Source organism: Dromiciops gliroides, chromosome 2, assembly GCF_019393635.1.
Source record: "Dromiciops gliroides isolate mDroGli1 chromosome 2, mDroGli1.pri, whole genome shotgun sequence".
Classification (NCBI taxonomy): Eukaryota; Metazoa; Chordata; class Mammalia; order Microbiotheria; family Microbiotheriidae; genus Dromiciops; species Dromiciops gliroides.
Window position 1 is genome coordinate 431878258 of NC_057862.1, and position 27214 is coordinate 431905471.

Below are 27214 nucleotides of genomic sequence, written 5' to 3' on the forward strand. Positions count from 1 at the left end.
TTAGATACATCGAACATCAGCCATGGTATTTGACAACATGACCTCCAAGGTTCCTCCCAGTTCTTTGAGCTCCTCCCATCCATCTGGCCAGATCCAATCAGGGCAGAAAAACTCTGCCTACCTGAGGCATCAGGTAAGAGTCTCAGTGTACTCTCTCTCCCCTTTTTTTGAGGGGGGATGGGGAAGGAGGAGGATTGGGGGTGGAAAGGGATGCTTTCTTTCTTTTACAAAGGCTCCAGAGTGGGGCGGGGCTGCTGGGGCAGCGCCCACCAGGTGAAGCAGGTGAGCCAGACAAAGGGACCCGGATGGAGAGAACCGCGCCCCATTACCCCCCCCCTTTTAGGCTGCTTTGGGGGCGGAGCTGGGCGGGGATGCCTGGGTTCCTCCGGCAACAGCCCTAGCCCAACTAACAGTCAGGCCAGGAAGGACGCTGGGTTGGCGGTGGCTGCTTTGTATTTTCAGACTGCTCTCTCAGACTCTAAGGGGAACCCCCAGATGGCTTCGTCGGCTGCTTCTCCCACATCAGCTCTTTTGACTGGTGAGTTATTTGGACCTAGGCGCTTGGCGGTGGATGGGGCAGAGCAGGACTAGGAAGAGGACTTTCCCTGAACACAGGTGATCAGGTCATGTCAGGATCTTTCCAAAAGCTGCAAAAGCTTAAGCAGTGCTTCTCTTCTCCCCCTCCACGCCACTACACAGGGCCTCCCCGCAAGTCACCGCCTTGCCTGTTTGAAGAGTCTTCTACCATGAGCAATGTTTCCTCCCTTTCATAGTAACCAACACTTGAACTGCAGACCCAGGAAGCCAAAGAACAAAGTGAAGGGGGGCGAAGGGTTTTTTTTTTTTGGTGGGGGGTGGGGAGAGGAGAAGTGCCAGTTCTTTGGGAATGGGGAGAGGGAATTATGTGGGGGGGGGTTCTGGAAATGAAGCCCTCTTTCTCACAAATCAAAGGGAGATCCTTCTCACTCCCACACCCTATCAGTGTTTCTATTCAACAAACAAACATTACAATCCTTGCTGGAGATTCAGGTGACAAGCAGCTTACACTTTTCTGGGGAACATACAACATGCACCCAAATATATGTGGATACAAAGCAGAGGTTCAGACAAAATGCTCTTGGAAAATTTGAGGAAGGAGGGCTCATTTTCAGTTAGCAAGGGTTCCCCACTTCCATTTGAGGAAAGCTTCCTGGAGGAGGTGGCATTTGAGCTAAGCCTGGAGGGGAGGACTCAGTAGGTAGAGATACACGAAGAGGAGGGGTCCCAGGCACCAGGAACAGCCTATGGGAATTTCTTTTTTTCTTAAGGGCCTGACAGAAGGAAGTTGCTAAAGGAAGACTAGATTTTCCCAGTCCTGTTGGAAATGAAGGAGTTTTTGAAGTCCTCCATCAGAGGCATGCTGCAGCCTTGGTTGTTCCATTTTCAGTGGGAGCATTTACACCTTGGAAATTGGCAAACACTTCAAATCAGGGCTTCATTTTTGTTTTGTTTATTTTTTAGACTTAAGGAAGTCTAGATGGAGAAAACAACAATAATTCAGATTAAACTTAAAACTGTGTCATTTTTTGGGGGGGGTAGGGAGAACCCAGTTAGTTGTTAAACATTGACCAGCATATTCCTGCCGATACTTCAACCCTATGCTACCCACCCAAATGAAAGATTCCTGAGGGCAAGGAGTGGTATTTATGTGTTTCTTATCCTTTACTCTATTGTATCCTGGGTTCAAGCCTTGTGTGACAGCCCAATCTTGCCATGATTAGATGGAGCTTCTTCAGACTCCTTGATCAGGCAGGAGAAGTTTGCCACTGAAAAGTCAACAAAGACTCCCAGACGCTAGGAAGAATTCTCTATAAATGCAGCTTGTCAGGCAGGTAACACTTTGCCCCCACAGACCCAAGGCTACCTGCTCTGTGACCTTGGGCAAATAATTTATCTGCAGTAGGATTCAATTATTTCATCTGTCAAATGAGAGCCTTGAGCTAAACAATCTCTAAAGACCCCTTCCAGTTCCAAGTCTTACAGTTAATTCCATCCAGGTATGGGGTCTTGTGTTGTTTTTCAAGGGAGAAAATGAACAAATCTGCAGAAAGAAATACTTATCGAATTTATATTAGATATTGGACATTTCAAGTTTTTACATTCTAACAATGTGCCGCGTGCTGGACAGTGTGTCTGAGTCCTTAGAAAGAGTCTTTAGATTTTTTAGGCAGAGTTAAAAATTCATTTGATCATATTTATGGGGATAGCTAGCACTTTATTTTGATACAGTACCTACAGAAAGTTAAGAGAGGCCATTTTGTAGTTTTCTAACTTTAAAATTCAGATCCTAGGGGGCAGCTAGGTGGCACAGTGGATAAAGCACCAGCCCTGGATTCAGGAGGACCTGAGTTAAAATCTGGCCTCACACTTGACAGGTACTAGCTGTGTGACCCTCACTGCCCCGCAAAACAAAACAAAACAAAACAAAACAAAAAATTCAGATCCTAGGACCTTAGAATTGAAATGTACCTTAGAAACTAATTTCGTTTTGCTTCCACTACAGAAAAGTTAGATGCCTCTTCTGGAACATCTAACCTACTTTGAACTTTTTTTGTTTTGTTTTGCTTTTGGTGGGGCAATGGGGGTTAAGTGACTTGCCTAGGGTCACACAGCTAGGAAGTCTCAAATGTCTGAGGCTGGATTTGAACTGAGGTCCTCCTCAATCCAGGGCCAGTGCTTTATCCTGAATCTTCTTAAGAGGATTATTCTTGTTGATTAGTTGGTCCATCAGTTGGGTAGGTGTCCTACCCCGTGTCCTATTCAGCAGAACAGACAGGATTCATCATGGATGAGGTTGTCTTTGTGGTAGGTCTGAAAATAAGGGACATCTATCTGGTCAGAAGAAATTATTCCAGGCATGGGGGGGGGGGCGGGAATGAAGAAAATATATCAATCACTCCAACTTCTATTCTTTGAGTTTGGAGTTCAGAGGCAGGTTCTGTTCCTTGGCACTAGAATATGTTTTGACACTACTTCATTAACATGCTTCGAGGGAGGGGGGGGGGGCTCAGGTCGAAGTAAAAGGAAGCACTCCTTGGAAAGACCTGGAAATGTTAACGAGGAGGACTTGCTATCTAGTATCTTGCTTAGAATACCAGACTCACAGAAAGCATTCAAGCATCTTATCAGGACATTAGGGTTCTTGGATGATTTATAGAGAGATTTTTTAAAAAGAGTGAGGGCACAGTGGTTGGATATGGCCAAAGTAGCTTATGACTTCATTTGCTAAATATTTGGAGTGTCTCATTTAGTAGTAATCGTTATGTTTACAGTGACTCTTTACTCTAGGAGAACAGAGTCATTATATCACCCCCTTTAAGTGCAGCCATCTGTTTTTCCCCCTCTAACCTCTTCCTTTAAAATATCTTCCCAAATTACTTGGTTATTGAGTAATATTATTCTAACATTTGCAACTGCCTTCTGCTTTGCTCCACTTGAGTTTCTTTGAATTTTGATCAGCATCTTTGTGTCAGTTGTTGAGCCATCGAAACATTTGATACATACACTTGTTGAAAAAAGTCTCACATTGAAAAAAAATCAGATCCAGCTAAAAAGAAGGGTCAAAGAAAGGAGGCACTGATTTGTGTTTTTAAAAGGTTAAAAACAACAACAACTCCACAAGAGCTATTTAGCAGCCCAGGAATTCCTCAGAAGCTACACAATTCATTCCAAAAACACAACTCAGTGTGCCCAAGGGGAGACTTGGCTTTGAGGTACATGGGCATTAGATGTGCTCTGGAATTCTCAGCATCTACATGTCATTTCCCCAGATGTGGCCTTGGCTTGGGCCAGCCTTCAAAGAGCCAGGCACGTGGTAAGTTGTTCTATTTGATCCATTTTGCAATTAGATCTCTCTCCTGGGGTCTTTCTCTGGCACGGAGGCTTAGGAGCTTTGCTTGGCTGGTTTGCACTGAAGTAGCTAATCAGAGGATCAGGCCAATTTGGATCTTTCCCAGATTGGGGGATGTTGATTGGCCAGGGGCTTTGAGGCAGCATCCCTTGGGGAGGTGGCTGGGGAGGTGGTTGCTAGATGCTATAGTGACCTTCGAGCTCTCTATTATAAGCTTCAGCTGCTTAGTGATAAGTCCTTTGTAGGCAATTACCAAGCACGTGGGTGAATACAAATAATGGGAAAGCAGTGGGGTCTGTCTTATCTTCACAGCCTGCTGAATACTTTCCAAGACAGTGGGCATGTCTCAGCTTGCAAACTGTTTGCCTTTCTCCTCTGAGAGGCGGTGAGAAATAAATAGTAGCATTAATTAGAGCCAGGCTGTGTGCTAGTTTAGAAAAACAAGCAACCACCACCTACTCAACCCTGCCATGGAAGCAGCTGGTAAAAGGGGGCATATGTCCTTCCAGAAAGTAAATGTGCTTTTTAACAGCTACAGCGGATGGAGAATGAAATGGACACACCCAACTGGCACAGGGTCAGCAGGCAGAGTTACAAATCGCTTGATGCTGGGCAAGAGAAGCTGGTTTCTTGGTGAGTGGAGATGGGCAAGGGCTGGGCCATGGGCTATGTTTAGAGAAGTAAGAGGGAATTCAATGTCACTGGCCTTAAGGATCACTTTATAATATTTAGGGCTTTGAGAGCTGGTCTTGGTGAGGACCATCAAGATGGAAGGACTGGTATTTCAGGATCCTATGGAACCGATTTTGGTGGGGAAGATAGTAATAATAATAGCTAGCATTTATATAGAACTTTGAGGTCTGCAAAGCACTATATTTTCTCATTTGATCCTTACTATTATATTGCAATTATAATAGTGAGGTAGATGCTATTATCATTCCCATTTTACAGATGAGGAAACTGAGGCCAAAGATGAACAGAGCCAACAGGCTTTATAACAGGATTTGAACTCAAAGCTTCCTGATTTCAAGTCTAATGTTTTAACACACTGTGCCACCTTAGCTGCCTCTACAGTAGGGAAAGACATGGAACTGTTTCAGTTTTTATTATAACACCTACTCATCCCAGCTAAGAAACCAAGTCCCTACAATGTCTCCTAAACCCTTTATGCTGACTAAGGAAACAAGTTTTCCATCTAATTCCAAACCTAGCAAATTAGCTAGCATTCTTACCCCTCAAATGCTGAGGTACCAAATTGCAAAGCTTGGTGTGAGAAATATTTTTTTTTCTATTGTTCACTCTCCATCTCACCAGCCAACCCCAAAGGTCTGTGATTAACTGATGCTCAATTAACTCCAGCCCTGGCTGGTCCAAAGTTAAATCTACAGCTGGCCTTTCAAAATCATGATGGATAGAATTTGGAGCTGGGAGAGATTTTGGAGATCCTCTTATCCAACCTCTGAATTTTACAGATGGGGAAAGTGAAGCCTGGAGGGGTAGTGATTTCCCTGAGTAGCCCAATAACTAGGATTCAAACTATGTCCATTATCTCCCAATTCAATGCTTTCTTCTATATCCCACTGCATCTCACAAGGCTAGGCCAGTTAACACATTGCCTGGATTCAATTTTTGAAACAGGACTAATGAAGTCAAGTTTTGATTCTCCATAAGGAAAAATAGGCTTCCCACGTGGAAACTGTTCCATAGCCTCAGCACATATGATTTTCATCCGTGTTGGCTTTATCCCCTCTAACTGGACATACTATAATTGAGATTAGGCGAGGCTTGAAGGATGACTTTCCAACATACATTTTTACACTAGAGATTCATTCACATGGTGGGTCAGGGATGTTTTGATAACATGTTGTTATAGAATGTTAGATCTGGAAATCTCCTTAGAGAGAATACAGGGACGAAAACTTTCTTTGGCAGACTTCTTCATAGAATGGTGTTACCTTAATAATGGAAGGCTATACTAAATTCCAGTTAGCAATCAGTGAAAATAAAAATGTAATTTTTTTTTCTCATCCAAGTTCATGGTAGCCTCTGAAATCTATCCATGGTCCATGGATACCAGATTAAGAACCCCTTATCTAGTCTAATTTCCTCATTTGAAAGATATAGAAACTGGGAAGACAGAAAGGGGGAAAATCATTTGCTGGAGATTTCATGGTGAACAAGGGATAGAACTCAGGTCTCCTGATTCTCAGTCTAGTATTCTTTCTAGTAAGTTGCCTTGGAAATCTCAATCATTTCTTTGGCAAAGAAAAGACATTTGTAGCTAAGCATGATTTTAACAAAGGGGACAATGCCTAACTTTTAGAGCTGTTGTTCCGACAAAGGCCCAGCTGTCTTGTTCTAAAGTAAAGGCTTTTGCTGAATCCTTGCTGCAAATGAGAGGACAGGAGCCATGGATTTTTTGTTCATTTTGTTTTTGTTTTTTGTTTCTTTGGCTAGGTTGGCTACTAGCCAACCCTCTAGGCCAGCAAACCATCACAGGGTTAATGCAAATCTGCAGACACAGTAGTTTGCACCTTGGAGCTGCTTGGGAGAAGAGTGGAGAGGAGGTGGTTAGGAAGTTCTCCCACTTTGATATAACTCACACGACAACGATGCTGTTTATTTGGTTTTATTTTCACATTCACTATGTATTTGTTTTCATAATTTTGCTTTTATTGGCAGTAAAGTGTTTAAAGTGACTGCTCTGTTGTATTTATTGATGCCGTTTCTTCCTGGAGAGGCCGTAATCTGCAGCTGTCTGGTGGAGACAGCTTAATATCTGGGCTGTTTTTCTGTTAATGGAAAAAAAAGAGCACTATAGCTGCCATCTATTACAAGGGAATTGATGCTGGACTTCTCTCATTCCTGTGTATACAGACACTCCTCCCCCTACCCCATACACACACACACACACACACACACACACACACACACACAGATATACACACATACACACATATACCCTTCCTTTATGAGATCAGACTTGCAGTGAAAATGTGGTAAAAACTTAGTCCTAGTTTTGAGGTTTGGGGGAGGGATAAAGCCTTAGGATATATCCCTCCACCAAAAAGGTTTTAGCTGTCAAAGTGCATGTTTTTGTTTTTTTTTTGTTTTTTTTAGTGAGGCAATTGGGGTTAAGTGACTTGCCCAGGGTCACACAGCTAGTAAGTGTTAAGTGTCTGAGGCCGTATTTGAACTCAGGTACTCCTGACTCCAGGGCCGGTGCTCTTTCCACTGCGCCACCTAGCTGCCCCAAAAGTGCATGTTTGCATGTTGGAAGCTTCCCTTGGGCATACAGGGTGAATGGTGGGAATAACGACAGAGAGAAAGCATGGTTGGGGTTCTCTGAGGTTGGTTTTTAGATTCTGAGTGTTTGGATTTTGTTTATATGAATTTAAGATTTATCTGATAAGAATGTGGGGGAGGCTGAGAATATGAGTTAGTCTCACTGTCTCTCCAACCCAGGGACTCTGAGGACCAGCTTGAGGAAAGCTATGCTAACTCCCTCATGTTACCTTTTAGATTAGGGACATTCCCAACCATACATGGGTTTTTCTTAGTGACTTAGTGACTTTCAGGGATTTTTCCCAACCTTTTGGAGTCTGTTTATACTTTTAGACTGTTTCCCATCTCCTGGGGGAATGATTTTAAGAAATTTATCCCCTAGTGAATGGTTTGTGGCCCTAAAAGCCTTTTTCAGGCTTCAACCTCTGCCCACTGCCCAAACCATCTCTGAAGTTTTAGTTTATGTCATTTAAAAACAAAATTCCCAAGGAGAAGTCCGTGATACATTTAAACCTCATTTAGTAACATCCCAGGCCATTCAAGAGATCAAAGTATCATTCTCTTTGTGGTACCCAAGAGACCATGGGGTGCTTAGGATGTGGCAGAGCTGGACCTCAGCATTGAGGCTGGAGTCTTTCCCGTAGAGGTTATGTATCTATTTTGGAACCTGCTGGTAAATCCTAGAGATAATCTGCATATTAGGAAACAGCTTGAGCATGGGAGGTATGTGACACTCACCAATAGTAAGCATCTAACCTGATGGGGAGCAGAGCATTCTTGGAGGCAGTATGCCATCTTACTGAGACCCCTTGCTTTTTCTTTGAAGCTGGGACTATTAGTCATTGAATAACAGCCTGGAATGGTGAGAAAACTATTGAACTTGGGAGAGGGGTGTCAAAAGACCTGATTTTGGGCTCTGCCACTTACTTTGTTGTGTAAATAGAGAAGAATAAAGTTTTAGAAACTAGGACAAGGGGAGGAGGAAAAATACAATAAGATCACAGACTGATTCTAGGTGATGTCCAACTCTCATTTTGCAGATAAGGAAACAGACCCAGAGAGAGAGAATATAACTTGTTTAAGATCATTGGGTTAGTAACACAAGTTGAGGTTAGAACTGACAGCTCTTGACTCCTAAGTGCCTTTGGAAATAATGCTAGGGGGCAGCTAGGTAGCGCAGTGAATAAAACACCGGCCCTGGATTCAGGAGTACCTGGGTTCAAATCCAGCCTCAGACACTTGACACTTACTAGCTGTGTGACCCTGGGCAAGTCACTTAACCCTCATTGCCCTGAAAAAAAAGGAAATAATGCTAGGCCAGAGTTTGAAAACCTCTGACAAACAGTTAGGACCTGCCCCAACTCTTCAGCTGAACTCTGAAAGAGTCTAATAGACTTGTCTGGTATATCCAGTTACAGAGCCAGAGGGATAATTCAACCTCTTTACCTTTCTCCTGTCTGAAGCTTTCTTGTCACTAGGAATGATCTAAATTGTGGATAATATAGAAACTAGCTATTCTGTTGATCTGTGTGCTCTTTGGCCTTTAGAAGTTGGTATTGCTTAAGAAAGGACCCTATAGACCTGACTTTTCCTAAAGCTCCGAGACTTATGAACTCAAGTATTAAAGTGAGATCTTGACTGAAACCTTGATAGAGCTTTTCTCTATCCCATGCTCACAGACTTGTCCCTCTCATTCTGATCATCTGTTTCCAAAAGGTCCTTAGTCACAGGGGATCTGGGCAAGAGAGAAGGGAAAGGGATGACTCAGAGAGGCCCATCCCCGCTATTGGAGCCCAATTCCTATGATGATGGTGGGTCAGGAGCATTCCCATATATTATGGTTATGTTGTCATAATGTTCTCTTAGAATTCTCCCTCTTGGAGCAGATGGTTATGACTTAAAGCTTTTTGACAGCCTCAGGCTTGGCAGGCCCAATCTGCCTATGTGGTTTCAGGGTGTCATACTGACTTGCTTTAAGGGATGGAGACACGGCTTGTGTTTGGATCAGTAGCCAAATGCTGGATTATAAACATACACATAATGGTCCCTCTGGAGTGCTTTTACACCCTCTATTATAGGGAGTTTGACTTCAGATTCAACCTGGACGCTTGGCCCAATAGCTTTCATCATGGGTATTTCCCCCAACTACTTCTTGTTGTTCAGTCGTTTCAGTCATGTCCAACTCTCCATGACCCTATTTGGGGTTTTCTTGGCAAAGATACTAGATTGGTTTGCCATTTCCTTCTCTGGCTCATTTTACAGATGAGGAAACTGAAGCAAATAGGGTGAAGTGACTTGCCCAGGGTCACACAGCTAGTAAGTCTTTGAGGCCAGATTTGGATTCAGGAAGATGAGTCTTCCTGACTCCAAGTATGGTATTCCATCCACTCTACCACCCAGCTTCCCCAACCACTTGTCAGGACTCCCCAAATCCTGCTTACAAGGTAGTTATTGACTTGATACTTTATGTTTCTCTTTCCTGAATGTGGAGGGAGGGGAAGGAGTAGGTTAAGAAGAGGCATGACTATACAGTTTACTTCCTATGAAGAAATAGTTCCTTGATAGAAATGCTTGTATTATAAGTCAGTAAATTAAAATTAAAATTGTAACTATTGCCATGTGATATTGGGCTGGAGTCACTTAACATCTTTATGCTCTCCACCTGTGAAATTGGAATAAAATTGGTCCTTCTCATCATTCTCAGAGTGAGGCACTTTGAAGTGGTGTTTGGAGAAAATATCTGTAATAAATTTTAGCCCATATGATGATGATGTTCCTCCTAAGGAGCATAACATACTGACCATTTTCCCTACTGAACCTGTGTACCCTGGAAACAAGGTGTTCAATGTGATGTCATCATCGCTCGTCAGATAGTGCCATCTTGAATATAACCCATTGAGTCTGTCTTAAACCACAGGCATCTTGAATTCAGAGATTCATAGACATAGAAGGGGTCTTAAGAGACCATCAGGTCAAAGTCCCCTGCCTTAGGTCTTGGAGTTTTGGTTATAGATGTTATTCTTCAGTAAGTTTGGATTCTTCTTAACTTGACTGATTGGTTTGATATTTGTGTGTGTGTTGTGTTTGTTTTCTTTTCCCTCTTAAGGGAAAACCAGAACAGTTCTAGTCCTGTCCATGCCAAACTGAGAGGGCCTCATTTTCCTGAGGACCACAACATGGCAGCTACATCGACATCACCCCGGGTCTTTCAGGAGTCAATTACCCTCAGAGAAGAACCAGATGGCAATGTAGGGACTTATGGTGGACAGGTAACTCAGCTGGATCCTGCGACCTTTGGCCCAGGGAGGAAAGAGAAAGACTTCAACAACCAGTTTGAACCAGAAAGAAAGTGTGCAGCAAATGATTGGCCTTCCAGATTGCCAGTCTTTATTCCTGTTCCCTCAGGAGACTATCATCAATTCTTGAGCCCTTTGAGTAGTAGTCCCTGGAGGGAAAGGTCACCTCAGCCTCTTGACTCTCCTGCTGGTCGTCAGAGATGGCCATTGGCAGGAGTAAAGAGATCTTTCCCTGACTCTCGGCTGGAGCGGCTGAGGGAGAGAATACAGGCACAGAAGCACCGACATCCTAATATTTTTCCTGCCTCCTTCCAAGCTCACTCTGGTAGCCCTCAAACTCTGCCCCAGAAGAACATGCCAAAGAGAAATATCTACAAACTGAAGTTAGGTGCTTCAAACCCAGCACACTCAGACCAAGTCTCAGCTTCCAGCCCAGATCCCCATGATACTCACCATGCAGTTGCCAATAAATTTACACCAAAGAAAAAAGGCTACAGAGTAAGATTCGCACTGTCAACTCCAGCAGACCCAAGTAAGTAATGCTATTTGCTGTAAGTAAGGAACGATGGTAGACAGACTATGAAAAAGAGCTGGTGATGGAAGGGCAGGGTTACCTGGGAGAGCTTAAAGTGAAGAATGGGATCATGTGGTAGAGTAGAGAGAACACTTCTTCTGCATTCAGAGGATCTGGGTTCAAATTCTACCTCAGATGCTATCTGTGCAACTTTGGGGCATGTCACGTTAAAGTCCTGCTTTTTTTCACATGTAAAATAAAGATATTGGTCTAAATGGCCTCTGAGATCTCTTTCAGCATTAGATTTATGTTCCTGATGAGGAAGGGAGCGGAAGGCAGTCTGGTAGAGAGTCCTTCAGAGATAATGTCAACATTTTGTCATCACTTGAAAAGTCTTTATGAGGGCTTGGCTCCCAGAAGAATACAAAGACAGATCATTGTTCTCAGGGAACTTAGAGAGTGAATCCCAGGATCAGATGATTCTGACTAAGTTGCATGCAAAGGTAAGTGGCAATTCCAGAAGGTATACCAAATGAGTGGCATAGTCATCAAGTGCCTGGGAGTTCAGAGAGAAGAAAGGACTTGGTGTGGAAGGCTGCATTGGTAAAGTAGGAATTGGAAAGGTGGTAGTTGGGTCCTGGGGAGGGACACATGGGCATCTTGGTGGTGACCTGAAATGAACCTCTCGTGGTTTCTCATTTGGATTCCTTGCCCAGAAAAGAATCCTTTTTGTGGGGGGAAGGGGTAGGACAGAGGTCAAAATTTTGTTGTTATTTAGTTTTTTTAGTGGGGAAATGAGGGTTAAGTGACTTGCCCAAGGTCACACAGCTAGTAAGTGTCAAGTGTCTGAGGCCAGATTTGAACTCGGGTCCTCCTGAATCCAGGGTGCTTTATCCACTGCACCACCCAGCTGCCCCTGTTATTTTGTTTTTAAGGATTGAGATCAGGAGAGCATTTCAGAAGAAAGGCCAGAAAGAGGGAGCAGCATGAATAGTAGATTTGGGCACAGGAGGAGTTTCTCAAATCTCCTACCATCCCCAGCTTTTTCCTAATGATGATTCCCCTAGTAAGGAAGGTGCCAGACAAAATTTGATGGTTGGTGACTGCTTTGGTGTGGTTGCTCTATACAAACAAGTTGACCAAATGGAACCAGAAGGAAAAACATAGGGGAGGGGGGAATACCATGACTGGAGGCAGGGTTGGGTCATGATAAGTAGTGTAAGATGTCAGCATTTCACAAAGAGTGAGCACAGTGAGGAGTCTACCCTACGGTGCCTGCCTCATTTGGACTTTTCTGGCCGATCTTTTTGCATTGAATACTTCAGAGGAGTTATAGTTTCCACATAGGGTAGTCTTTCTGTGTTGTTCAGTCATTTGGGGTTTTCTTGGCAAAGATATTGAAATGTTTTCCATTCCCTTCTTCAGCTGATTCTACAGATGAGGACACTGATACAAACAGGACTAGGTGACTTGTCCCAGAGTCACATACTTGTCTGAAGCTGGATTTGAACTTAGGTGTTCCTGACTCTAGGCCTTATCCACTGTTTCACCTAGCTGCCCTAGCCTTTCTATGAAGTAGTCTTTTTGTCATGCCTGTTCTAGTCTTTCTAAGGCCTATGTTTACTTCCACAGTTCCTTACACCAATGAAATCACAGATCTTGTCCAAAAAAATTCCTGACGATGCTTGGTACGGTATCCTGCACCTAGCAGGTACTGAAGGAATGTTTATTGAATAACTAAATGAATGCTAACCATCCTTGTTGTGTCATTTCAGTTATGTCTTTGGGGTTTTCTTGGCAAAGATACTGGAATGGTTTGCCATTTCCTTCTCCCAATCATTTTATAGATGAGAAACTGAGGCAAACAGGGTTAAGTGACTTGCCCAGGGTCATACAGCTAGTAAGCACCTGAGGTCAGGGAGATGAGTCTTCCTGCTTCTAAGTCTAGTGTTCTATCCACTGTACCACCTAGCTGCCCTACCTTACCAACAGACACATCTCAATTAGTACCTAATATATTTCTCATGATGCCTCATCTAATTCTGATTCTTTTATACAGAATTTCTCAAAGAATAAGTATTACTTGCAGTAGGGTACAATAAACTCTCAATTATTTGTCCTTTTTTATCCATCCCTGAATGTGCTTTTAGGCTGTATCCCCCAAAAAGCCTGAATTCATCTCACATTAGTATTCAATTATTAATTGTATGCTAATATTATAGATGATATGTATAATTATATGTTTATGTATGTGTATATATATGTATATGTATGTGTATATGTATGTATCCCTTAAGCAAAAATCCTTTTCCCCTGGCATATAGTGGGCACTCAATGGATATTTGCTGATTGAGTCACATTGAAAATATTGCTTTATAAAATCAAGAGCACAAATCTCTTTTGGCCTTTGGCCCTGCCCTCCCTTCCTCTGTCTTTCCCTCTTTATCACTGGTGCTTTCTCTAACTGATCTTGGCCTGGTTCTTCTGATTCCAAAGCCAACATTTTTTTCCACCTTATCTTTTTTTTTTAGTAGGCCTAATCCACACAATTCATTTTCCCATAGGGCTGCATGTATTGAGTGGTGTGTCTGTGTTTATGTCACCAGAAGTTAGACCCCTTGGTGGAAGAATACCATTAATTTAAATAATGTCTTGCAAATAGTAATTAATAAAAATTGCTTGGTTTGTGGGTGACTCTTTGAGGGGCGCAAGACTGACAAAAACATCTCTGTATTTTCTCCCTGCCATTGGATCCAGTGTGAAAGTAGATAGGTCAACCTTAAGCTGATCTGTCAGGGCTGACTCTTGTCTGATTGATAAAGATGATGGCTGGAGCTTTTCCCGTTTGCAGCCACCTCTAATTTAATGTCCCTGTGGTCATTAGCAGCACTCTGAAATGGCTCTAGTGTACTCCCCTCAACCCCCCATCCTGACTCTGGCAGTTGGCTCAGTATTAAATGCTGTTGGCCATTGCTAATGGCTCTGTTGAAGATTCCAGTGACATCTGACCAATTTATAAGCCATTTTTCCCCCTACCTGTAGGGATTGCTGAATATCCATTAGCGTAACACTGCCAGCAATTATTGTTCATTCTGTGATCTCAATCTATAAGTCCCATCATTTACAGGCTGGTGTCATTTATATTTTCTAAAGTGTCTGCATTTTAATCTCCCTACTTATCCTGGCTCTGGGAGTGAAGTGCTTTGTCTGGCTTGGTTCAGAAAGGAAGGAGAAGTCCTTTTAAGGAGTTTGTAAAGTCTTTTTGTTTTGGTCAGGGAGAGTCGAAGGGTACTCCTATCTAAGGAAGAGCAGACTTTTATAGTATTTTGTGGAAATTAAGCAATCATGTAGTAAGATACTTTTTTTAGGTTACTGACCCTGGAATTTAAAAGAGAGTTTCAAGCATGGGGAAAAGGAGGTCTTCTGGTTTTGTATTAGGCAGCCATAGACTCTGGCTACAGGCTGATCCCCTAAAGAGATAGTCCTATGTAGTGGAAAGACACTACACCAAGAAATTGATGTTAGGGCTGGCCTTTTCACTAATGAATGTGTTGACCTTGGGCAAGTCACTGATGATCTCTGGGTGTATTTCTTCCCTAGTATAAATAAGGGTATTGATTACATTAGGTGATCTCTTAGGATTTTTCTTTAACAATCATCTTTGATTCTAGTCCTGACTATAGACTCTTCTATTAGCCCTGGTAAGCTATTGAGCTGTTGGTCTCAATCAATCAACAAGCATTTATTAAATGCCTACTATGTGTCAGGTACTGTGCTAGGCAATGGGGATAGGAATTCAAAGTGGTATAGACTCTGCCCTCAAAGAACTTGTGTGTGTGTGTGTGTGTGTGTGTGTGTGTGTATGTGTATACATACAAGATATACAAAAATCAAGTACAAGGTAACCTTGGAGGGATAGCACTAGCAATTGGAAAAACCAGCAAAGGTTGTGTTTGAGTTGAGTTTTGAAGTAATATGAGGATTCCAGGTGACAGACCAGGTGAGGAGAGCATTCTAAGCATGGGGCTTGATCACAGTAAAGCCCCAGATATGAGAGATGGAACTGTGCTTAAGGATGTGGCTGGCTCAGCACATTCTAACCCTGCCAGTGGAAATATTGACTCTGAAACCCTGTCCTACTGAGCTGATGGTGTTGTCTATATAGATGGGGAAGGGAGTGCAAGGGGAGGGAATAAGCATTTATTAGGTACCTACTCTATACTTCTTTCACTGTGCTAAACATTTTACAAATATTATCTCATTAGTCTTCACAATAACCCTAAGAAGTAAGTGCCATTATGACCCTCATTTTACAGATGAGGAAACCGAGGCAAGCAGGGTTAAATAACTTGCCCAGGGTCACAAAGCTAGTAAGTTCCTGAGGCAGGATTTGAACTCAGGCCTTCCTAATCCAGGCCAGTGCTTTATCTATTGTGCTACCTGCTTGAGTCAATAGATGAGAGAGCATCCAATAGAAGGGGTATCTTGGCCTCTAGCGTTTTGGTATCTAACTTTCTGGTGTCTGGCCATTTCTGAGTTGCCATTCTGCTAATTTCCAAAAAGAGCAGTTGAGTGATGCAGTAGGTAGAGCAGGCCTGGAGTCAGAAAGATTCATCTTCTTGAGTTCAAATCTAGCCTCAGACACTTAGCTGTGTGATCCTGGGCAAGTCACTTTACCCTGTTTGCCTCAGTTTCCTCATCTGTAAAATGAGCTGGAGAAGGAAATGGCAAACCAGTCCAGTATCTTTGCCAAGAAAACCCTAAATGGAGTTACGAAGGGTCCAACATGACTGAAATGATTGAATAACAAAAACAACAATTTCCAAATTTGAATATATACATAGCCAGCTGTTAGTTATATGCATATGTGGAAAAAAGCAGTAGTGCAAATCATTTATGTATTTAACTTGGAGTGTACAGTCTGATTAGGCAATAAAATTTGGCTTTCAGTTATATTGACCTTAAGTTAATGTGAAAATGAGTTTTGGCTTTTCTGAAAGAAGGCAGCCTAGATAAACATGCCAGAAGACAGAGGGATGCTTGCACAGGAATGAACATTTTGCCCTAGAATTCAGGGTGTTTTACCTTGGGGTCCACAAAATTGTTTTTTTTTAAATAGTTGATTTACCATGTTTCAATATAATTGGTTTCTTTTGTAATCTTATGCATTTAAAAATATTCTGAGGAGTTCCTAGGCTTCACTGGGAGGGTCCATGACACAGGCACAAAGATGAACTCCCCCTGCCTTAGATAAACATACGTAGATAATGGAGGTTAGTTTTTTGTTTTTAGGGTTTAGGAGTGGTTACTGCTTATGATCTCTCTCTTCTAGGCTGAATCTTCTATGATTTATTAATGATAGTAGTAGCTCACTTTTTCATAGCAGTTTAGGTTCGAAAAAGGTCTTTTCTTACAACAACCTGTGAGATATGGAGCATAGGATACAAATACCCATTTTATAGATGAAAAACTACCTATGAGTAAATGACTTATTCAAGATCATACAACTACTGAGTTAAGGGCAAGGGATCATACCTAGAGGTCCTGACTCCAAAATAAAGGAACTTTTTCTGTTATTACATCATGTGATCCCATTCCTGAGCTCCCTTGATTCAATAACTAATTTTATGGTGGTGCTTGTTTAACTTTAGGCTTGCGAGTGAAACAGGTACCTTAGTTGTTCTTTTAGTCAATTATTGCTTTCTCTAATACAACTCTCTCTTTCCTCCTCCCTCCTTCCCTCCTTTTTTCTCTCTTCCTGTCCTCTTTCCCTTCCCATCCTCCCATCTTCCCTTCCTCTCTGTCTTTCTCTGTCTCTGTCTCTGTATGTCTCTCTCCTCCCCTATCCCAAACACCATCAAGGTCAAGGGGACAAAATTAAAGTGGCCCAAAGCTGCCAGGAATCTGTTTCATCACCTTCCCCTAGAAGACTTTTGAAAGACCAAGGTAAATTATTTTTGTTGTTGTTGATACTGTTTTTGTTTTGTTTTTAAGGGGCTGGGGCATGGTGGGGGTAGGGGTAGCGGAAAAAGATATTTTGGAGCCAAATAAAAGCTTTAAAGAAAAACAAACAAACCCACTTAGGTTAGTGGTCTATAGAAAAAGGTTTTATTGGAATAATGAGGAAATGTGTGTGTGTGTGTGTGTGTGTGTGTGTGTGTGTGTGTGTGTGTGTGTGTGTGGAGGGGGTGCAGTTAGAGTTGAATGCAGCTCTATGGATTCTCTTTGTAACCTTTAGAAAGTCCCTGACCTGGGCCAAGTAGGATAGATGAGCTTATTCAATTAGGAGTCAGTAAACACTCTGGCAGTATTAATAATGCTCCAGAGCTCTGCTAGGATATCATCTTTGAGAAGCCTAGGCAGGGTGACTCTTTGCTAACTAATCCCCTTTGGATGGGTTAAGGGCTGATCTCACCTTATAGTGAATTTCATTCAGGAATAAATGAAACTGATTGATACATGAGAACTCTAGGTACAGATTTCAGTTTTGCTAATTAATTTTAAGAGAGTTTTCTGTCTCTGGGCCTTCATTTCTCCACATGCAAATGGGAATTACAACCCTAAATTGTCTCACAAGTAGCCGCCATTAAAAATGTCTTCTGTTAAATTCTCTTGATGAGTAGCCCCAAAAGTTACTATTTATTCACAGAATTGTTAACTAGTTAGTTACCCTATCTGTAACATCTGTTCTTGTTCATAGGAAAGAGCAACATCAGTTTGGTGTAAAATGAGAAAATAATGTTTTACTATATGTTCCTATGACCAGCACTAGGTGTTTCTAGGTGAGAAGGAAAAGCTTACATGGTGGGGGGGATAGGGGAGAGTGTCAGTTTGTTATTAGAATAGACATGTTTATGAATCACCAAAGGAATGCTGAATAGGAGTGGGGGAGAAATCCTACAGAGCTTATTCAGTACTTTGAATGTGAAGTTAGGGATGCTATAAGTATAATGTGCTAGGTACAAAAAAGGTTATTTAAAATGCTTAAAATATAAAATAATTTTCTTCCTTCATCATGCCCTCCCCCTTTTTGTTTTAATGGATCGCTTGAAAAATGACCTGCTCTCTCCCTGAGACTGGGTCACAAGACCATGCCATGTGGCACATTCATCATTGTAGCCGCCAATGTCACCGAGTCTGTGTTGACCATTAGTTCCTGTCAGTGACGAAGTCAAAGCAGGGCTCAAAAGAGATGAATTGGGGGTCAGGGGTCAGAGTCACAGGACCTGGGAATTGGATGAATTATAAATTTGCTGTAGTTAACAAAAAATTAAATCACAATAGTTATAAAATATTCATCTGTCCAGGCAGCAGGAAAATGGGGCCGAATGTTTAATTTCAGATGATAGAACCTTGCTTTGCATTTTCTATCAGAGATTAAGTTGGTGCCAACACTTTGATCCCATACTTTGGGATTTAATTCGTTTTCACAGACTAAAAATTCTTTCTTAAAAACTAATTAAGATTAGACTGCTAGGGAGGGGGGACTTGGGGTGAGGGATGTGTCCAGAAGGGCTCATTAATTTGCTTGCTACTCCCAAGGCAATCTTACTGTCAAGCTAAACATCTGGATGAGTTAAAATTTGAGTTGGGGTGCTCACCATGAGGGTGGATGGGAGGTGGGCATCTTGGAAACTGGGCCTAATGCCAACTGGAAACCTCAGATGATGTTAAGCAGCTTCTAGAATTCCTGGCCAGATGGGTTCCATGAGTGATCTTAATGATCCCTGGGAATTAAAGATTAGGTCAGAGGTTGGGCTGTTGGAGCTTGGACCTAATGGATCCAAATGAAGTGAGAGGGATGGGAGGATTAATGGAAACCTTATATTCAGGATAATTTACATCTCAAAAAAAGCAAGGAAAGCATTCCTATGTAATGGAAAAAGCAATGGACCTGGAAATAGAAACCCAGGTTCTAGTTCCAGCTCTGCCACTTGGTACCTGTGTGATGTTGGGCAAATCATTTTTACTTTTTGGTGCTTTTGTTTCTTCATTGATAAAATGGAGTATGAGCTAAATGGGACAGGGAGGTACAGTGGATAGAGTTCGAGGCCTGGAGTCAGGAAGATAAATCTTCCTGAGTTCAAATCTGGCCTCAGACACTTAGTAGCTGTGTGACCATAAGCCAGTCACTTAATCCTGTTTGCCTCCATTTTCTCATCTGTAAAATGAGCTGGAGAAGGAAATCGCAAACCACTCCAGTATCTTTGTCAAGAACACTTAAATTGGGGAGGGGGCAGCTAGATGATGCAGTGGATAAAGCACCGGCTCTAGATTCAGGAGGACCTGAGTTCAAATCCGACCTCAGACACTTGACACTAATGAGCTGTGTGACCCTGAGCAAGTCACTTAACCCTCATTGCCCCCCCCCAACCCCTCCCCCCCAAACCAACCACACCTAAATTGGGTCACGAAGAGTTAGATACAACTGAAAAGATTGAACAACAATAACAAGTTATCTAAATGACTTTTAACATCCCTTCCAATTCTGACATTCTGTGATTCTTCTCTTAGGTTCCATTCAGATAATTAGGATGCTTGTAAAACTGAGTTTGGTTAGCTTGATTGAAAAGACAATTGTATCAGGAGATGATGATACCAGTGATGATAATAATAACAGTCTTTGCATGAGTCAATATGTATCCCAAGCACAAATTGAGGATGAGCTCTGGTTCAGGGTGATCATATCGTTAACTTCCACCAAAGACTGACTATTCCTTGGTCCTGGCCACAGGCTAGCTCCATCCCCTAGTCCCAGCTACACAATAACTTCCCCATTCACACCAGCACTTACATGTCATTTTTACATCCCTATTTCCTTGCACATAATAGGTACCTTTAGGGGCAGCTAGGTGGCGCAGTGGATAGAGCACCGACCCTGGAGTCAGGAGGACCTGAGTTCAAATCCGACCTCAGACACTTAACACTTACTAGCTGTGTGACCCTGGGCAAGTCACTTAACCCCAATTGCCTCACTTAAAAACAAAACAAACAAACAAAAAACCCAACATAATAGGTGCCTTTAAATTCTTTAAATTGAACTAATAACAGGGAGGTACTAGGAGAGATGGGAAAACCATCTCCATTATTAGAGGCACAACTCCAAGTGTGTGTTAGTGGTCTGATAGATAAAAGTTAACACCCTCATCTGTAATCTATACTTAGGACAACACTTCCCCAAGAGTCTTGGCAAAATGGACACTGATTTTGCTTGTGTTGATTACCTATCCCTATTCCAGAACTTCCAGGGGAGATCCCAGTGAGTAAGAAAATAGGAGTACTGTGGCAGTCTCATGCTAGTGAAGGCTAATAACTTATTACAAAGGCCAGCACTGGCTGAACGTAGCAGAAACCTGACTTTATCAACTTGATTCCAGTCTTATCAATGGATTTGGAGAGAGGAAAAACCAAGGATCCTGTAAATGATTTGCATTTTTTATAGCCCATCCTGCAATCTGAGCTGGTCAACAAAACCTTATTGGAGGGAGGGAGGAAAGGAGGGAAAGAGGGAGAGGGAGAGGGAAGAACATCTCAAGTGTCCGTTGGTAGAGATTGTCTATGTATTTGTAATGATCTTGGTGTTGGTATCGGCATCTGGTGAATGTAATCTGAAATTATGAAGTAAAACCTTGATAAATGGTGTTTATTATGTGACAACATTTATTAAAGAAAACTCATTTGTGTTTGTGATGTGGTAGATCGTTTATTTTTGCATTCTACAGGGCCTCTCATTCTGCCTGGGCTAGGAGCTTTCATTGATTCTTTTTCTCTGTTCCTGCTGACTTGCACCAGTTTAAAATCAAATTAGTTTACTCTCATGAGGTGCAAATCATCAAAAATAAAATGATATTTCCATTAACCCTCACTCTGGCTCACCGTGCAGTCCATTGAGCTTGAGTTACGTTAGTGACGACGCTCTTCTCTAGGCTGAGGAGGCGGCTTTGGTTTACAGGATAGGCCTCACCTCTGGTCTACGAGTTGCTGTGCTGGGAAGGCCAAAAGAGGCCAGGAAGCTAGTTCATTTTGGTCAGTCCCCAGGCCTTGGCTCCCTTATTTGTTGATAAAGAGCATGCTGGGCAAAGGTAAAGATGACAAGAGAGGGCGTGTGGAGAAAAGCCTTCCTCATACTTGTTTCTTGTCTTGGTATGGGCTTCTATCATTTCCAAGGTACGTTCACATCCGTTTTCTCATTTGATCCTTATTAAGCAGCTCTGTGTGGTAAGTAGGGAAGGTGGTGAACCTCCCTGTAACACCTGAGGAAAACAAGGCCAAGAGAGAGAGGTAAGTAATCTGCCTTCTCCATGAAGGCATGGTAAAAGCAGAGTTAGGACCCAGACTTCTTGATGTCTAGAGCTGTGTTCCTTCCTCCATCATAGTGTATTGTACATAGGGAGCTCATAGATCACATTTAGATGATGAAGCATGATGTCCTTTCCTTGTGACAACCCTTCAGGATAAGCAATGTAAATATTCTTGCCTTTTTCCAAATGAAGGAAGGGAAGTATGACTTACTCAGATATAGCGCTAATTGATGTGGTAGAATTGGGATTCCATCTCCAGTCTTCCTGGACTTGCACTGTTAGTTAGCTCCTAACCCGAGCCTCCCCCTCTGTCCCTGTCCCCAGCACTCCAAAGGGGCTCTGGTGCATCCAGGGGGTGTATGTTTTTTCTTTAAGATGCCAAGCTGGCTGGTGTTTCTGCATGGAGAAAGGGACAGAGGCTTGTGAGGCTTCTCCTTGGGCCCCCTCCCACGTTTCTCCAGCTCCAGAATCGGGCCCTCTCAGGAGGCCTAGCCACCACAAAGGAGTCAGGTATTTGGTGCTGCTCTGGAATTGGAAATCTCTCCTAAGTTTCTACTTTAGTTCTGATTATGTGGTGTATGTGCTGTGTGGGGAGGTGGGGGAAGAACTGGATGAGAAACTATAAGATAAACATTCCTGAGTCTGTTTTGAGAGATAAAAACAGAACAGAGGGAGTTGGCCTCCTCTCTGGGGCCCTTCCCTAGAATATCTCCTACACTGACCTATCAGTGATACCTGAAATTAGAGCTCTTTAAGTATATCATTCATTTGGGAGTAAACATTGCCCTGTCCAGGTATCTGTTTTCAAATATAAAACTTTATAGAAAAGTGGGTTTTGGGGGGGGGGGTAGATTTCTCAAATTCTAACAGTAATCATCAATAAAAAACATTCAAATAAACCAGAATTTTTAAAAGATCATACACATATAAATTGTAAATCACTAAGAATTTGGGTTTCTAAAAAAGTATAAATGGGCAAATATTACAAGACTATGCTTTTTGCTTCCTTGTCCTCTTGGATATTCTGTGTATTTTTAAAAAATATCATTGCAGGTGTTATTTGTGGCTATGTAAAAATAATGTCAGTGTATGTAATATTATTGTTCAGATTCTGCTTTCTTCATTCTATAGTGCTTCACTTCCTATAAGTTTTTCTTCCTATAAGTCTTTTTCTATTCATATGTTAGTGGGAATAAGTTTATCAGGTAGTTCTCTCCTTGACATGTGAGATAGGGAAGTCTGTGGGCCCTGGCCACCTGGGGATGTAGGGGAAATGTTTCAAATTCAGTAGTGACTGTGTAATAGGCTTCTGGATAAAGGTTATGGGGAATATATTTGGGCAAAGTCCCTTCCTAGTACCCCTTGAATTTAATCCCTTTGGTGGCCAGTTTTGATCTGTCCCCCAGTGCTTCCTTATCCCCAGCTTTCTTAATATTTCTGTGACTGTGTTTGCAGGATCAATAGAGAAGACTCAAAAATCTGAGCACATATCACCCCCAGTCCCAGAGATAACCAACCAGAAAGGAACAGCTCCTCCCCAAGGAAACTCCCAGATCTCTCCAGAAAGTTCAGTGCCAGTGGGTTGTGGTAGTTCTGAACCATTCCAAGCTATCTTGAATCTTTTGAAAAATCTCCAATCACATATTCAAGACAAGGGAGATAACAAAAGAACATGGTTCCAATCTACCAAGAAAGCAGGTGAATCGGAACGGCTTTCAAAATCTCAAAATACAGCTGTAAGAAGAAGGAATCTCCAATTATCCTCAGAAGGAAAGAACCTCTCTTCAAGGACAAGTAGTTCTGGGGCATGGAAAGTATCTGGAAAAGAAAATGCCTGCCAAGGGACCCACAGAAAAACAAATGGGAGTGCCCTTAGGCCGTACACCACTGCGGAAATCCAGAAATTCATGACTCAAAAAGCAAATGAAAGAAAGAGAAGGTGCCTTGAAGCCAAAATATCTGTAAAGAAAGCCTTGGAGCAGAGACAGAAGAAGTTGCAGGAGGTGTATAAGAAACAGAGAGAAGCTTCCTCCAAGAAGCCCAATGCCAGAGTCTCACAAATGTCATTCAAGACTATTGCCTCTGCACAACAATCCCGCCTTTCCAAAGTAAGTATTTGGTGGGAAGATTTGTTGGCCAAATGGTTCTGGACCCTGGTCTTTTATCTTCTGGAGGTCTAGGATTGTGTTTGCCTAGTGGGTTATATTGGAGCACACAGGGCCCATGGGGAATGAATACAAGAGTCAGTCTCCAACTAGACCAGTTAGCCAATCTTTTCCATGGCCACAGGTTGCATCCCTAGCAATCATCTTGCAATTTGCATATCACTGGGTCATCTGATGGATCATAGGAAGGGGTCATAGGAAGGATCTGGAGAGGGCATGGTGATATTCAGTGCAGGTAGTCCTCACTGCTAGAGGGACAGCTTAGAGTTTTCATATATTCTGAAGAGGTCAAAATTATCATCTTAGCATGTAAAGGATTTTAAAAAATTATCATCATGATTTACACCAAGGGTTCTTAACCATTTTGTGTGTATCATGGACATCTCTGGCAATCTCAGAAATATGTTTTTATTTTTATTCTTTTGCTTTTTCTTAAAATTTTTTCATCTTTTTTAAATCATAAAAGTATTTTATTATTTTCCAGTTACATGTAGAAATAGTTTTCAACATTTGTCTTTATAAGATTTCTAGTTCCAAATTTTTCTCCCTCTCTCCCTTCACTCCCTCCTCTCCAAGACAGCTAACAATCTGATATAGGTTATATATATATATATATATATATATATATATATACACAATCACATTAAACAAGAAATATGTTTTTAAATGCATAAAACAAAATGCCCATGGTTACTAAGGAAACTAATGATATTGAAATACAATTATCAAAATATGTATGTTTTAAAAGTTCATGTGCCTCAGGTTAAGAACCCTTAATTTACACAAAAGAGGGAGGGGCTAAAGGCAAAGTGTTTTGTTGTTGTTTTTTTTTTTTAAGCAGGAAATAGCTGTTAGATCCAAAGGATTTATTGATTGGAAGAGGTGTTAACAAGGCCATAGAATCTACCTCTCCAAGACAACATGTCATGGTAGAAAGAGTATTGGATCTGGAATTGGACAACCTGTATTTAAACCCTGGCCCTGATATTTGACTTATGATTAATACATGTCACTTTGCTTTTCCCGACTGTCAGTTTCCTCATCTCCAAAAAGGAGATAATGATGCACTATCAAGTACAGGGCTGTTAAAATGACAAGGAACTTTGTAAAATAAAGAGCACTGTATGAATGTAAGTAATCCCTTAGCCTCTTAAATGGATCTATGAGATCTTGCTAATAGCGATTGGTCCCCCCTACTAGTAGAGATACTAATTCTTCCAAGTCTTCTTATCCCATGTGATTCTTGTCCATCATGGGACATGAAGCTAGAGACCTTCCTCTAGTTCTTTTGATATATGATCCCTTGCCTCTTTTAATGGAGTAGAGCTATTATCTGGTCCCTGAGCTTCAAAAATAAGGACAAGTATATCTCAGTGATTTAGGCTTTGTTGGTCTTTAAAGCAAAGGGGTCTGAATTAAGGATGACCTCTTGAAGTTCCTTCCATACCTGATAGCCCAACCCATTGAAAAATGGACCTTGGTTCAGGGAGAACAATAGAAAGTCTCATACTGGTTGCTTATAGGATATAGTGTGGCTACATGGAATAGGGAAGATGTTGGCCACCTGCTTCTTTCTCTTGGAAACCAGCAATAACTCATGTTGTATGTGGTACTCTGGTTCTCACTAACATATCTATAGTTGTCCCAGGTAAGGCATTTGTTGAAGCAGGCAATAGGCCAGCAACATCTGTTCTGTTACTGTTGATGAATAATTGAAAGCCTTAATAAGTTTCACATGGGTTAGCTAAATTAGAGGTTGGAGCTTGAGTCAATGGGGTTTAGCCACTGGAAGTATGTGTGTATGTGGGGATAGAGTAGGAAGTATTGAAAGCGTGGTTTATTGAACTTCTTCACCTTGGTTGGTACCTTGTCTTGAATACTTAGAAGATGTTGTGGATGTTGGAAAGAACTTTTTTACCCTCTTGTATCCCTTCAACCAGGAAACAAGCCAAACTTCCATGTTGAAAAAGGACTCTCATGTGTCTCTTCTGCTTCCCCCCCCCCCCCAAGCAGAAGCTATGGTGCCTTTCCTTTTCTTTAGTGCTGGTGTTCGAAATACAGCTGATACTAGACAAGTGTTGAACTATTGTTTATTCCTCCTACCTAGGCCCAGGAAACCAAGGAAAGCCAAAGGGAGGCAGCTCTTAAGCATGAAAAGCAGGCACTGGGCACTGTGTTGGGTAACAAAAAGCTTCAAGACAGGTAGGTATAAAGTGAACATTTATTGAGTGCCTGTTGTGTTCAGAGTACTGCAGGACAAACAAAAGATTAGATAGGATGTCATGGCTGTCCTCATGAAGTTGTTGGTTTTAGCAAGGGGATGACACAAATAACAGATAACTATGATGTACAACACTGTATATAATAGGTGCCTCAGTGAGGTACAAAACCAAGTGTAGCTGAGGTCCAAGGTAGAGTATAACCTAGAGGACTGGCAACAGCCCCATGGAGGAGGTAGGGGATATGAATTGGGCTTTAAAGAATGGGAAGGGCTTAAGCAGGTAAAGGGGATGAAGAGAGAGAATGGAAGTAGAGGGAAAGGTGTGTGGCATGTTTGGGGAAGAGAGAGGTCAATTTTGTCTGAAGCATAGAGGGCTTGAGGAGGATGGGGAGTCATAGGAGAAGGCTGCAAAGTAAGGGTGGGGCCATATTGTGGAGGTCTTTGAATGCCAGACAAAGGAACTTGGACAATAGATCTCTGAGCAGAGGAAAAACATGACCAAATAGCACAGAAGAAAGATTATTCTGACAATGGTGCAAAAGACAAGTTGGAGCAGAGAGGAAGTAGATAGGTGGGAAGCCCTGTAGGACACTGTTGCAAAGAATAAATAAGTGGAAATATGGTAAGGCAGTAGCAGGGAGAATGGAAAGAGGGAGTGGTTATGAGAAAGAAAACCAACTTGGAATTAATGGGAATTGGTAAGGGATTAGATATGCAAAGCCCAGAGAGAAGACTCAAAAAGTCACATAAGTGACTCCTTCAGGGTTAGGAAAGCTGCAGAAGGAACTCTTCCTCTGTCTCATGGGGCATAGTGAAGGCATTTCAGGGGCATGGATTAGAGGGGAAACCTTGTCAAGAGTTGGCTTGGAATTCAAAAAATATCTTTACATGTAATTGAGAAAAATTAAAAATAAATAAATTAGATTTAGCATAAAACTATTAATCAGTATCTTTTTACTTTTTGCACAATAATATTTTAGTCTTATTGGCTTGACTTTATACTAAGTTCAATAAAAGAGAATTTTCACTGAAAAAAAAGAGTTGGCTTGGGAGAATTTAAACATATAACTGCTCAGATGTCTCAGTTTTCAAACTCTGTCTATGGCACATACACCTTTGCTAACTGTGTTACTTGGCTTCTCAATGTGCCAGAATGAGGAGACATCTGGAACTTTGTTTCTATTATGAAAATATAGGGTCTGAAAACTGTCATATCAATTTTTAAATGGGAAATAGAAAGAAAGGAATGAGATAGAATGAAGAGAATAGACCAAAAAACATCTTCTTCCTCTTTAAGTCAAGTTCAGATTATACTCTTGCTGGGGAGGAGGAATTCAAATGAATAGAGAATGCCCTGAGATCAGATTTATTATCCAAACCCAGCTCTAACTAAGAACAGGGATGCTTTCTTTTCTTCAACCCCTTTTGTTTCAAGAAAACTCTATAGCCTGAATGAACAGGTCCCCACCACAGCCCAGGTAGGACTAAGCTTGTAGAGCAGAAGATTGGACACAAAAATCGAGATGTCTGCTGTCTCTGGATC

General features: G+C 41.8%; 1 protein-coding gene across 1 annotated transcript in view; it reads left to right on the top strand.

The window, feature by feature from the left end:
- Positions 1-414: 414 nt before the first annotated feature.
- CCDC187 (coiled-coil domain containing 187) overlaps positions 415-27214 on the top strand; it is a 91802-nt gene continuing 65002 nt past the window's right edge. Inside the window, exons 1-8 of the mRNA XM_043989576.1 lie at positions 415-538; positions 3810-3853; positions 4422-4522; positions 10281-11002; positions 16847-16930; positions 21661-21795; positions 22741-23393; positions 25558-25652. Of these exons, the coding sequence (XP_043845511.1) occupies positions 496-538; positions 3810-3853; positions 4422-4522; positions 10281-11002; positions 16847-16930; positions 21661-21795; positions 22741-23393; positions 25558-25652 (1877 nt within the window). The 5' untranslated portion in view covers positions 415-495. The remainder of the gene's footprint in view (positions 539-3809; positions 3854-4421; positions 4523-10280; positions 11003-16846; positions 16931-21660; positions 21796-22740; positions 23394-25557; positions 25653-27214) is intronic.